A 13,913-nucleotide genomic window follows, 5' to 3' on the forward strand; every position below is an offset into this window, starting at 1 on the left:
GTTGCTTTTTTACTTTGTTGATTGTTTCCCTTGCTGTACAGAAGCTTCTTCCAACTCTTTACTTATTAATCTTCTGTCATAGCATTGGATTACTTTGTGATTTTTGTTTGAAGGCTCATCTTGTTTGGATATTTTTTCTTTGTGGATTTCAAGTACTATCTCTGTTCTATCTCTAGCTTGGAGTTTGTATTTTCAGTAGAGAAAATGCACCTTTCTAAACAGGTAGTATAATTCCTGACCCCAGGCTGCACTTTAGACATGTCTGGCCTGCACAGCACTTTAGAGAAGGAGTAGACTGGAGTGCAGAATTATGTTGTTCTGTGCACCCCCACAAAGAAGTGACATGCATAGTTGTGACCCTGAAGTTGGCTGAAACTGACTTACAGTTATGTATTCCAGTTACAGTAAATCTCCCCATTTTATAATGCTCTGGATTCTGTGGTCAGGAACGCAGAGGGGCCCCCAAGGAGGGTTTGGCAGTAATTCCCGGTGTCTCAGGTCTCAGGTAGAAATGCTTAAAGGTGCTGGCAACCAAACACTTGGATCCATCTGAAAATTACACAGTCACCTTCTAGCAGTTGGTGCTGGTTTGGATGGAGAGACTACCTTCTGGCCTGTAGCAGCCAGTGCATGTGGTTGCTTGGGCTTCAACAGCGTGGTGGCTGGGCTTCAGCCACGAGCCTCGAGGAGAGCAAGTCTTTCTGTGGAGTCGCTGTAGAGTCAGAGAGCATTGTCACACCGTCGGAGTCACATTGTAGGAAGAGCATGGGTGTTGTGAGCTGCAACTGTGGCCTTCTTTGGAAAAGAGCTTTTTCAAACTGGGAAAATGTGTTTCATTTTAATTAACTGTGACTTGGGTATTTTTAGAATCTTTTTCTTAACAATTAATGTTGAAACAAGACTTTTGAATTTAGTATAAGCCCTATTTTGTAATAATTTCATGTGTTAAGATTTCATACTGGTATTTTCCTTGAATACTTTTAATATACTACTTCCTATCAATAACAATGTACAAAATAGCTTTTTTTAAATCACTGTTTTTCTTTCTCAGATAAAACTGGGAAGTGTAACATGGATTCCACGGGAGATTCACCTATAAATCAATCTGAAAAGAAACAGCAGTACATCTCTTTGAAAGATGTAAATAAGGTTGTATTTTTAAAATGCTATTTTATGCACAGTTTACAAAATGTTAATAATAATCTTAAAGATACATTAGGAACCCAAAGCATGATTTCCTTCCGTAAATCGTTGACTCAGGTAGTTGTGTTTATGGACAGTACAGTATGCATGTTTGTTTCTTCTGAAAGAGCTCTAGCTCCCCTTCTACCAGGTTCTTATTGATGGTGACTAGTGACCTCAATGTAAAATTAGGTTTCCTTATTTTAACAAGACCATGAAAACCTGCGATTTGGGACACTCTCAGTAGTTTATCTCAGGATGAGCATTGTGACTCAGCCAGTTAAGCCCCTGCCTTCAGGGGGGCTGGTGAAGTGATTCAACAGGCTAACCCTCCTCCTGCCAGTGTCATCATCCTGCATTGGCTCCAGTTCTAGTCCCGGCTTCACCACTTCCCATCTGCTTCTCTCCTTATGGCCTGGAAAGCGCAGAGGATGGTGCAGGGCCTTGATCCATACACCCTCCAGGGAGACCTGGAGGAAGCTTCTGGCTCCTGACTTTAGATCAGCTCAGCTCCAGCCATTATAGTCACTTGGGGAGTGAATCAGCAGACGGGGATGGAAGATTTCTCTTTCTCCTGTCCTCTGTAAATCTTCCTTTAAGAGAAAACAAAAAGAAAAGAAAGCCTGCTGCCTTCAGTGCTAGCATCGCTTGGGGGCACCAGTTCAAGCCCCCACCGCTCTGCTTCAAATCCAGTGCCTTGCCTGAGAAAGCAGTGGAAAGACACCCAAGTCCTTGGGCTTCTCCTTGTGCCCACATAGGGAATCCGAATGCAGTTCCAGCCTCCTGACTTTGGCCTGATTCAGTCCTGGAAGTGGTAGCTAGTTCGAGAGTGAACCAGTGAGTGGAAGATCAGTTTCTCTCCCTCTATCTCTAACTCTGCCTTTCAAATAATTTTTTTTAAAGTGTATTTCAGATCTAACTGCCCTCCACTACTTTGGATGAGACAGGTAAAAATCATTGTTTGGCATTGTAAGTACCATTACAAATATTAGTGGTCTGAGATGCCAGCCACCTGCTCTTCATTCTAGTGGCTGCAACAAGGTCACACTCTGTAAGCATCCAGCTCTTGAGGTCTTTATCTCTGCATACCATTGTGTATGTAAAAATTACTTGGAGTGGTTATACATGATTCCTGTTGGATTTTGATTTAAACAGAATTATACATACACATATATCTTGCTGTCACATGTATTCTTCGTTTACAGTGCATTGCATCTTCAGCGAACTGGCCAACTAAAAGAGGACTAACCATATATGCTGACCCAGATATCCCAGCAGCAAGGTATGATGTGAAAGTTCACTGTGATTGGCTAGAGCCTTGAGTGTGATCTGTGTGGGGGATTGCTTCCATGAAACATCCATCTCTCCTGTAAAATGATAGTGTGTCCCTATAGCCCAGGCACATCCCCGGGTACTAAACCACCTCCGTATGGCTTCTGATACCTAGCACACGGTAAATATTACTCACAAATAGGTGTTAGACTATATTGTTTGGGGAGTAATCACAAAGGAAAGGTATATGTGCATGTTCAGCACAAACAGACTTTTTTTCTGAGTATTCTTGATGTGTGGTTTCTTGATTGCACAAATGTGGTACCTAAGGATATGGAGGGATCAGGTTGTGGCACTGCGGGTTAAGCGGTTAGGACCTGGTCTTCCAAGGTGGCGTCTTGAATGCTGCATCCCCTGCAGGGAAGAAACGCTGTCCCCGCCTGTTGTCCCAGTTGCCCTCAGTTGGGTGGAAGGAAGATTTCCACCAACCCCTTCTGAAGTGGTGTTGGTTCTTGTATCTCTCAGGAGGTCTCAGCCCCAGGACTACTGCATTGGGAGTTAAGCTTCCACATGAAAGAGCAGATAAAGCGTTCAAACCGTAGTGGGAAATATCTAGCCATTATTTTACAGGGTTTTTTTTTTCTTCTTCAGTCTTTTATTTTAGACTCTGATAGAATGAACTTCAGAAGTTTCAATAATGTCCTAAAGGTCCCTGAGTATCTATTCATTTTACAACTTTTCCCTTGTTGCTCTTCAGATTAATTGTTCTATTCATCTGTCTGCAAATTAATTGGTTTCCACTCACTGTCTCTGTTCTGCTGCTGAGCCTGTCCAGTGAATATTTGGTATAGTGTCTGTTTTCCTGTAGGAGTTGTCTCCTTTCCTCTTCCTGTGCGTCTTGGGTGTGACTGCCTGGGTTCTGGTATCAGATGGTTCCCAGGGTGCCTTGTCTTCCACATGCTCAGGCTGCTGGGACAAGTTTTCCCTGAGCTGTAGGTGGCTGTGCTGCTGTTTCATTGCTGCAGTGACTGACATCAGAGCTAGCCTTGTAGCCAGGTGGGGAGAGGTGCCTGTAGCACCAGGCAACAGCAAGAGGGGTCATCTCCATCCCTGCTATACTGTCCATGGCTGAGGCCACCCCAGGTCATCCCCAAAAGAGGAAGGAAACAAACCAGGAAACTCTCCAGCGTTTTTTTCCCCTTCTTTTCCGTTGGTTCTGGACATTACCCAGTGTCTAGCTGTAGTGGGTAGGAGAGCCTGTAGTGGGCTTATGCCACATTGATAAGCACCCCCTCTCAAAAAATATTTGTGTAGTCAGTGGGCTAAGCTTGTTGCAAGTTGGATCAGAGACCACACCAAATGTGGAAATGTTAAAGTTTAGAGGCTTTATTTACCAGCTGAGAATGAGAATGGGCACATGGCAGCCACACAGCACAATGCTGGAAGACTACTGCGCTGAGCTGCTAAAGCAAACGGTTTTCAACACCTAAACCCCATCCTGTTTGACACAGGCCTCCAGCATGTGTCACAGCTATCAACCCATGGTAGTCAAGGCAGGAGAGGGAGGATGAGCATAGCGCGCTGGCCACAGAAGCAGATGGCAGAGGTTAAGGGAGCGGTGGCAGCTGCCAGGAATGACAATTGTAAACCCTGTGATCCATTAAAGACCCATTAACTCAGGATTCCTCTGTTCCAGGCAGTTCTCAGAAATCAGATGGGGCTGGGGTCACAGAGAGCGCATCGAGATGGGGTGGTGGGGTGACCTGAGTTAGTTTTCTTTTGTCACAGTGGTACTTCTTAAATTTCCTCCCAGATGATATTTTCAGAATTGGGACAGACAGGTTCACAAATGTTAGCAATGTGTTTTGATTTCTAGTGCGCCAAGTGAGAAGCCGCTTCGACTGGCGGAGAAGGAGGAGTGTGATGAGAAGAATGGCTGTGTGAAGTAAGAGCTTTTGTTTGGCCTGAATTGTTTATTGAAATAATTGTAATAAAACTATAAGGAGGAACTGGTATATTTGATTATTAATTTCAAACCTGGGTTCCCATCAGAAATGTCTGCACCGCCAGGCTTGTAAGGCCCTGAGGCGCGCTTTTTGTTTCCTGATCGGCTGGACTTTGCTGCTGAAAGCTTTGTTGCAGGCTGTCATTCTCTTTGTCCCCTGCCTGACTGGGCGAAGAGTTTTACAAAATGAAGCAGATGAAAGATGGAGCTGTTGACTCTGTGCATTGATGTTTGTTTCCTCCCAGTTTTCTGAAGTTAAACAAGTTTCCCCTCTGCTGGAGAAACTGTTGGCAGCACAAATAACTTAATCATATACTTGTTTGGGCCACAAATGTTTTCCTGTCAGTTTACATTCTCTTCCCATTTCCTCCTGCTGCTTCTCCCCTTCCTCTTTCTCTTATCATTACTACTGTTATCATTTTTATTATCACCATGCCAGCCTAAATGGGCTTACACTTGAAATAACCAACAACAGGGCCCAGCGCAGTAGCCTAGTGGCTAAAGTCCTCGCCTTGAACGCGCCAGGATCCTATATGGGTGCTGGTTCTAATCCCAGCAGCCCCACTTCCCATCCAGCTCCCTGCTTGTGGCCTGGGAAAGCAGTCGAGGACGGCCCAAAGCTTTGGGACCCTGCACCCGCGTGGGAGACCTGGAAGATCTCCTGGTTCCTGGCTTTGGATTGGTGCAGCCCACTGGCCATTGCGGTCACTTGAGTGAATCATTGGACGGAAGATCTTCCTCTCTGTATATCTGACTTTGTAATAAAAATAAATAAATCTTAAAAAAGAAAAAACAACCAATAACAGTGGCTGCCCTGGGGCTAACAAGGTAACAGAGAAAACAATGCGGAAGTGGCTGGGTCCTGGGGCATCTGCTGACTGTGCAGAGGAGGTTGAGAGGGAGAGCTGATGGCCCCGCTTTCTGGAGACCACACGGATGCAGGGGGCTTCTGACGCAGCCGGGGCTCCTCACAGAGTCCCAGGGCCGGACTCTGAAGGCTGCCCCGGAGCCCACAGCAGTAGAGGTGGCTGTTAACGCACCAAGTTTATGTCCCCTTACCATTCATTTTAAAATATAACCTGATAAAATAACTCTGAAATGTTCTGTTTTTACCTGTCATATTTCCCATCTTTTAGAGTCTGATAGTTAAATGATATGAGTTATTCTAGCAGTTTTCTATGTACTGCAGGGAACATTGAGTGGTCAAGATCACCATCAGTGCCAGGGACAGAGGAGGGAAGGCAGTGGGCTTCCTGGAAACCCCAGGATGCCCTGTGATCCTGCCAATCTTATCAGCCAGGGCAAATGATCCGAGACTGGCTGTGTCCAAAACTTGGGGAGCCTTGTGCCTGCCGTGTATGGCCCTGTGGTGAGGGCAGCCTGCAACAGACACCCTTTCCTCAAGCGCGAGCAGCCTGCAGGTGTCACATGTCCGCAGGTCTGTGATAGCACTAGGGTTAAGAAAAGCCACACAGGCACTTTGCCGTGTTGCCTGCAATGCTGCCTGCTGCGTGAGAATCACCTTGAAGGTCACACAGCCTCTTCTGTTTTTTTTTTTTAAGATTTATTTATTTTTATTGCAAAGGCACATATATAGAGAGAAGAAGAGAGACAGTAAGGAGGATCTTTCGTCCAATGCTTCACTCCCCAAGTGACTGCAACAACTGGGGCTGCACCAATCCAAAGCCAGGAGCCAGGAGCTTCCTCCAGGTCTCCCACACGGGTGCAGGGTCCCAAGGTTTTGGGTCATCCTTCACTGCTTTCCCAGGCTGCTAGCAGGGAGCTGGTTGGGAAGTGGAGCTGTCGGGATTAGAACCGGCGTCTATATGAGATCCCGGCGCGTTGAAGGCGAGGGCTTTAACTGCTAGGCCATGGCGCAGGGCCCAGCCTCTTCTGTTTGAGGGTGGTTTCCTTTTCTTTCTGTTCCTGGCACTGATGGTGTTGTTCAGCCTGTAAGCGCCATCATGCAATTCCATTTCGTTCTCCTAAGGCTTGTGTCCTTTGCACATAACTCATTTGGAAACCTGCACATTATGGTTGAGCCCAGGAAGAGGGCATTCTGCATCCAGGCTGGGACTGCACCCCACCTGTCCCTTGGCATCCTTGACCCTGAGTGGCAGGGAGAGCGGCAGATCTGTTCCAGGCCTGAAGGGCCGGTGCGTGGGACCGGAAGCCTCTCCCTTCTGCAGTAGATGAACCTGCCTCGATTGAGCCCAGGGTGCACTTTCCAGCCCATTCTTAGCTTTGTTAAGGGCCCTTGAAGGTCTGCTTGGAACGGTGGGTGAGTTTCAGCTGCGTTTTGGTTAGTAGCAGCTCTCCACAACATTATTCTAATGAGGACGTCGGTGCTGTGGCCAGGCATGCTGCGGGAGAACTTTCATGAATGATTAAGGTGATAGTCCAGGTGCGGGAGAATGGGGAGGTGAACAGTTGGCCCCTGTGTGTCATTTGTGAAACTTGATGTGACTCTGTGGCACTTTTTTTTTTTCTTCCTTCAGTCTCTTTTCTGTGTCTCTTACTTACTCTAATTTGTTCCTTGTTCTTCAGTTTTCTACCATTAAACTTTGTCCCATTTTCCTGCTTCGTGCTTTCTGCACTTGGTTAAGATGGGAGTTTTCTCTAAATATGTATGTTCCTTTTTTAAAGAGTTGTTTGAAAGGCAGAGCTACAGAGAGAAGGGAAGAAAGATAGAGAATAAATACATCTTTTATTTGATGGTGCCATTGCCCAGATGGCTGTAACCTTGTATTCTGTGCCAGACTGAAGCCAGAGTCTAATTCCATCCAGGTCTTCCACGCGGATGCAGGGGCCAGGTGTTGGAGCCATCTGCTGCTGCCTTCTCAGGCCCGTTAGCAGAAAAATGAATAGGATCAGAGAAGCCAGGGCCAGCACAGTGGCTCAATAGCCTTATCCTCTGCATGCAAGTGCCAGCATCCCGTATGGGTACCAGTTCATGTCCTGGCCATGCACGTCTGGTCCAGCTCTCTGCTAGTGACCTGGGAAAGCAGTTGAAGATGGCCCAAACTTTAGGACCCTGCACCGCTACGAGAGACCCAAAAGAGGCTCCTGGCTCCTGGCTTCAGATCAGCTCAGCTTAGCTGTTATAGCTATTTGGGAAGTTAACTAGCAAATGGACGATTTTTTTTTCTGCCTCTACTTCTGTATGTAAATCTGCCTTCCAAATAAAAATATGTAGATTTATATATACTTATACATATTATCTATATTGTATGTTATCAGTGTAATTATATATTATATAACTACATTGTACAATTTATATAATATGCATTACATCATATACAATATATGTATACATTACATATTTATATATATATCATAATACTGTTATAAGTTTTATATAGTATATTTATATAATGTGTGTATTATATATACATACACACATATATATGAAGAATCAGAGAAGCTGGGATTCAAACTGATATTACAGTATTTGATGCCTGTGTTAGCAGCTTAGTTCACTGCATCACAACAGTAGCGCCTAAATACATATATTTTTCATAATATTGTTTCAATGTCAAGGCTTCATTGCAAGCCCTATTAAGCTTTATAGACTAAAATTCACTTCATGCAGGGGCTCTCAAAACTTGACGCTGGGTTCCTGTGATTGCTAGCTGGAGCTCTTCACCATAGTACACTGTGGCTGGTGACAGCTTGGCGTCTCTGTCCTTTCCTCTGGAAGTCACTGTGCTCCTCCAGTGTGATGCCAACATCCTGCTTCCTGACCCTCTGACGTGAGTGCCACTGAGCTGTTGAATGATAGAGTAGCGTCTCTTCTCTCAAGTTGCAGATTATCTGCTCTTGCGTTTTGAGTGTGTGAACGTCTTTACTGATGTAGCGTTAGGTTCCCATCTGTTGTCTCCACTGGGCTCCCAGTGTTTCCACTTGTGTCCGTGGGATACCTCCTCACACCTGTCTGGCACACCCCGCCTGCACCTTAGGCTCCTGTGTTCATCGTCACCAAATGCTGAGATTCTTGGTGTCTTTCTTAAGTTGAATCTTCTTTTCTAGTTGTCCTAGCTTCCACTTGCTTGGTTTATTCCCTTGTTTTGATGGAAAACACCCTTCGGTAGCTTCCTGCGAAAGGAAACATGACTATTTTGAGAATTTCCCTAAGTGCCTGTAGACAGGTGTTCATGCTTGTTCAGTAGTTGGAGTGTACACGTTGACTGCGTTTCTACTTCTTCCTTTGGTTTCTGGTTTTTATTGCCGAGAAATCTACTTCCTTCTGATAACTTAGATCAAACTCTTCCTTCTCTTTCTTTCTATGAGAAATAAGCCCCACCTGCGACCACCTACCCACTGCAGGATGGACTCAAACACAGGAAGGTACGAGTAAGGCTTTATCCACAATCTTGCAAGGCAGGTGTCTGGTGGCAGGCACACCTAAGACAGGAGCTGGCACTCAGGTCCTTTCTCCAGTTCCTTGTCAGCTGGACGCACAGGAGGAGGAGGAAGGTTTGTTTAGAAAATAGGATAACAGGATTAACTGGCAGTGGCCTTTGTACATTAAGACTCGTTACAATTACTGCAAGTGGAGCAGTTGAGATTTTTTTTTCACTTTAAAAAATTATTTTAAAAAATAGTTTTGAAACAAAGATTCATTCATTTATTGGCAAGGCAAATTTACAGAGAGAAGAAAAGAAAAAGATCTTCCGTCCACTAGTTCACTACCCAGGTGGCCACAAAGTCAGAGCTAAGACTATCCGAAGCCAGGAGCCAGGAGCTTCTTCCATGTCTCCTGTGTGCATGCAGGTTTCCAAGGCTTTGGGCCATCCTCTACTGCTTTCTCAGGCCACAAGTTGGGAGTTAGATGGGAAGTGGAGCAGCTGGGACAACAACCAGTGCCTATATGGGATGCTGGCACAGGCAAGGCAGGGATTTAGCCACTTAAACCATTGTACCAGGCCTGTTTTAAAACTTGTAACTGTTATGCTGGGCTGAGGTTGGCCATAAGCTGTAAAGGCCCGGTGTGATAGCCTAGTGGCTAAATCCTCACCTTGCATCTGTTGGGATCCCATGTGGGAGCAATATCCCAATTGCTCCGCTTTATGTCCAGCTCCCTGCATGTGACCTGGGAAAGCAGTGGAGGATGACCTGAAGCTTTGGGACCCCTGTACTCATCTATCTGGGAGACCCGGAACAGACTCCTGGCTTCGGATTGGCTCTGCTCCAGCCATTGTGGCCACTTGGGGAGTGAATTGGCAGACAGAAGATCTTCCTCTCTGTCTCCCCTTCTCTCTATATATCTGCCTTTCCAATAAAATAAATGTTAAAAAAATGAAAATAAACCAGAAAACATTGCCTTGTATTCCAGTCTGCTAATTAGCCAATTCTTCCATTAGTAACCAGTGTTTGGAAATTTCATGCTGCTGTGCTGCGTTGGAAGTCTGCTGGATGGGAGACCATTTCAATCTGTAACCTCATGCTTCTCACTTTGGAAAGCATTCTTAATTTTATTTTTACTGATTTCCGCGTTCTCATCTTTCAAGAACCATGAATTGTATGCTAGACGTCCAGGAATGGTCTTGGAAAAAATTTTGTTAGCATTCCGAGGAGGATTTTTGGCACAGCTGTTACTCTGCTGCCTGGGTCCCCACGTTCCATGTTGGAGCACCTAGAGTGGGGTCCCAGATCTGCTTCTGAATCCGACTTCCTGCTGACTCGAACTCCAGCATGCTACAATGACCCAAGTGCTTGCCTCACTGCCACCCATGTGTGAAACCCGGATGGAGTTTTGGACTGCCGGCTGTGACCTGAGCCAGTCCTGACAGTTGTGGGCTTTTGGGGGAATTAATCAGCATATGGAGGATTTCTCTCTGCCTGTCTTTTAAAATAAATAAACAAAACAATTTAAAGTACATTTCTTCTTTTTGCTTTACTTTTGGAACATTTTCATTACTTTCTCTTTCCCTAATTTTTATGAAGTTTACATTTTCAAATGTGGCATTTCCTTTAGCTGGAATTCTCCCTCTTATGTAGTGCCCTGCCCTTTTGTCTAGTCTCTGTGATAATTTCTCTTATTTCTCTAAGGATATTACTAGTTTTGTAGAGACCTTTTCTTCTCCCTGTATTGATTCTGTTGCTCGGATAATTTTAATTTTAATCTTTGCATGATGAGAGGCTTTCTCTAGTGGCCTGTGGTCCTGGTTTGTGTGCTTGTGTTTTCAGGGAGGGGCCTAGCCAGCCTCCTGGAGCCTCTGAGTGCCCAGCGACTTGCTGACCTTACGTCTCGCTGTGGGGTTAGCTGCTGGTTGGGGGAACCTCTGCTTTGTCTCTCGTCCTTCTTCTTCAGTGGGTCAGGAGCTACAAGGAAAAGTCCTCCTGCCTGTTGCTGTGGGTCAAGACCTTGCCAGGGTCCAGGGTTGTGTGACATGCCAGCCAGAATGCCATTTTTCGGTTGTTGGTTTCACCTTCCTCTTAGTACAGTTCTGAGATGGGACAGGAGCAGGAGCCACTTAGTCCAGCCCTTCCGACCTTACATGTGTCCATACCCAACTCAGAGCCAGTCGGGAGCAAGGAGCATCAGAGGCTAACCGCAAAAGACCTGCTACTGCCTTCCAGGGACTTCTTCAGCCTGGACACATGTCCTCTTTAGCCCAGTGCAAAACAGTAGGTGACCCTCCTAGGGTGATGGTAGTGAGTAACACAACCATCTTGAGTGTGTTGTGTGCAAAACAAAGCAAAACAAGACAAAAACAAAAATCCCCAACAGACAAAATTCTAAACCCTGAAGACATTGAGCCAAGTGTATGCCAAAGTGCTGTGCCCCCCTCGGCCCTGTGGATGCACCTGTCCAGCTGCTGCTGGAGAATGAGCTAGCAGAACCTCCTGGCTGCCATGCTGTCTGCCTTGTGCTCTGGCACAAGCCCTCACTCACCCCCTAGCCAAACCATGTTTGGGTGGCGTGTTTGCCTCTTTGTCAGTTGCTGTCAACAAGTAAGCCGCAGAACTTGGGGGTCAGAGATGTTTTCTGGGTAATCCCCGTGGGGCATGAAATAAGTGGGACAGATAGACGGACAACCCCCTCTCGGTGGGCCAGTGGCTGCCTGAGCCTTCGTTTCAGGATCTCAGGCCTCCCAAGACCTCAGCCCACCCCACCCAGACAGTGCTTTTCTCTCCTCTCTGCTCGGCTCTACACTTTTCCCCCTTCAAATCCTCTGCCTTGGCTTTTGGTTTTCGTTTTGGATTTTAGCTTGAGGTGACTCTGTAGGTGTCGTGTGGGATGTGCCGTAACTGCTGGCTCCTGGCAGGGCTGATCCAGCAGGTTCCCCTCTGCACCAGCTCCTGGTTCCCGGCTTGAGTCAGCACACTTGGTTGACTGCTTAGTCCTTCCTGAAAACTCCTCCCAGTCCTTGTCATTTTACTTCATGAGCTTGCCTCTCAAGAGAGAGCCTTGCTCCAGTCCTCAGTCCCTGGTGCCCTCTGGTCACAGGGTGGCTAGAGCTTGCCTCCCTGCTGTGCCCCAACGGAAATTGCTCAACAGGGTTCACTGTGAAGTTAGCAGGCCTCAGCTCCTGCCACACAGAATCCATGGAGGTGTACTGGAGTTCTTTCCTCCTGATTCTTCTCCCTCTCCTGTCTTGTCTGTCCCTTTGTTTCTCACTGGTTATACATCCAGGTCAATCAGAACCAGGGTGCTCATATTCATGTGCAGCTGCCTGCTCGTGGAAGTGCCACCAAACCCTGGGACCTTTAACAATTGGCCACGAATGCCATCAAAGGGCCAAATATGGGAAACATCCCAAGCATCCCAGGCATTGTCCTCCTCTGCTGCATCTTAAGAAACTGGAAATGATATAGGTTGGATGACTAAAAAGGAAAAGATTACTTTTTATTGCAGCATGGCATGACCACAGTCCAAGGAGAGGATCGGGAAACACTGCCCACAGGCAGGTCACTAAGTTATTACGTCATTCTCTGCCTCGGTTGTGTTGTGTTGTGTTGAAGGTTCTGTGAAACTTGATGATTCCTACTGAGGCTGTGTAGCTGCTGTTGCTCAACCACCCGGTCCTGCATACCCTCACCTTACCCTACTGACCTCATCTCTAGAACCCCAGCCCACTGATCCCTGTGGTCTTCTGCCTGTTTGTCCTTATCCACATTGACATCAATCCTGATGTCTCCTCCTCCATGCCCTGCACCCCATCACATCTGTCGTCAGGAACAACGTACCTGTGTGCCCTCCCTGATAGGCCTCTGCTAGGCTGTGAAAGCTGCTGTGTCTCTCCTGTCCCCCAGCTTCACCCTAGGCTGCCTTCCTTGCAGAGGAGTGCCAGGTGGAGAAGGTTAGAACCCCGGAGTCCACACTGCTTTCCCAGTAACTGAACCAAAACTATGGCAGGATAAGCATGCCTGACTTTCTGAAGACATGGAGGTCTAAGGATGAACTTATCAAGCTGAGTTTTATCTTCTCACCAGGCAGGTAGTGGTTACTATTTTGACCAATTTTCATACCCAAAGTGAGAATGAGTATACTCTCAAGGCCATAAAGTTTGCAGATGGTTTGTTGCCATTCATATCCAGCTAGGGACAGAAGTGGCTGCAGATCAGGAGCCCAGTGGGATTGTGAGAACCAGGTGGAGAGTACCAGCATAGCAGAACCTGTTTCCTGTCTAACGGGATGAAAAGGTGTATGGCAGAGCCTGCTCAGCAGAGACCTTCTGAGATTGTTTAGAACAAGGGAAGAGAACTGGCCAGTTTTCTGAGCTGGCTCACCAAAGGCGTTTGGGAGATGCACAGGCAGATTCCAGCTCTGCTTGGGACTGAGCTTACTTGTTGGACTTGTGGTTACTTGGTCAGCCCTGACTTGAGAAGAAACAAGAGGGACCTCAGATCCCATTACCAACTCTGGCAGAGGAGGCCTTTAGGGTCTTCAACAACCAAGACAGGGCAGAAGAGGTAAGCAGACAGAAAAGATTGGGTAACATGGCACAGCTTTTAGCTGTCTTAATTAATCAGCCACTTTGGACAGAGCTGCCAAAGCCCAAGAAGACCGGACAACCAGAGAAAGTGTGCTAGCTACAGAGGTATCCAGTGCACCTCCTGCCAGGTTCTCGGATGGGAGGCAGGTGCTCGCCTCATGAGACGCAGGCGCTTGCTCAGCTTTGACTTCTGCATGATCTTCATCAGCACTGCAGCTCTAGAAGTGGCAGGTAGGGAAACTGAGTTCTTTTGGACACCGGAGCTGTCTACTCTGTCCTGACTCATCTTGTCAGACTCTCCAACTGCAACCGCACGATAACAGGGACTGACAGTCAACCTAAGGTAAGAAAGTTTACTTCCCGCTGCCCACAAGACTGGGTCTAATCCACTCATTTTTATGTTCCCAAGATAAACTCAGGATCACTATTGCCCTAGAAACAGATCAGATAGAGGTGACAGAGAGCCCCAAGCTCTTCATTTCCTTCTTTTTTTTCTGGTGATTATTTTTTTT

The 13,913-nt window shown here is 46.6% G+C and overlaps 1 protein-coding gene across 1 annotated transcript in view; it reads left to right on the forward strand.

Annotated features, from left to right (window-relative positions):
- The window catches only part of TDRD12 (tudor domain containing 12), an 85,842-nt gene that overhangs the window by 38,673 nt on the left and 33,256 nt on the right, over positions 1–13,913 (forward strand). The window contains exons 8-10 of the mRNA XM_058674613.1: positions 1,052–1,149; positions 2,388–2,456; positions 4,311–4,399. Coding sequence (XP_058530596.1) covers positions 1,052–1,149; positions 2,388–2,456; positions 4,311–4,399 — 256 coding nt within the window. The remainder of the gene's footprint in view (positions 1–1,051; positions 1,150–2,387; positions 2,457–4,310; positions 4,400–13,913) is intronic.

This window comes from Ochotona princeps, chromosome 16, assembly GCF_030435755.1.
Source record: "Ochotona princeps isolate mOchPri1 chromosome 16, mOchPri1.hap1, whole genome shotgun sequence".
Taxonomy (NCBI): domain Eukaryota; kingdom Metazoa; phylum Chordata; class Mammalia; order Lagomorpha; family Ochotonidae; genus Ochotona; species Ochotona princeps.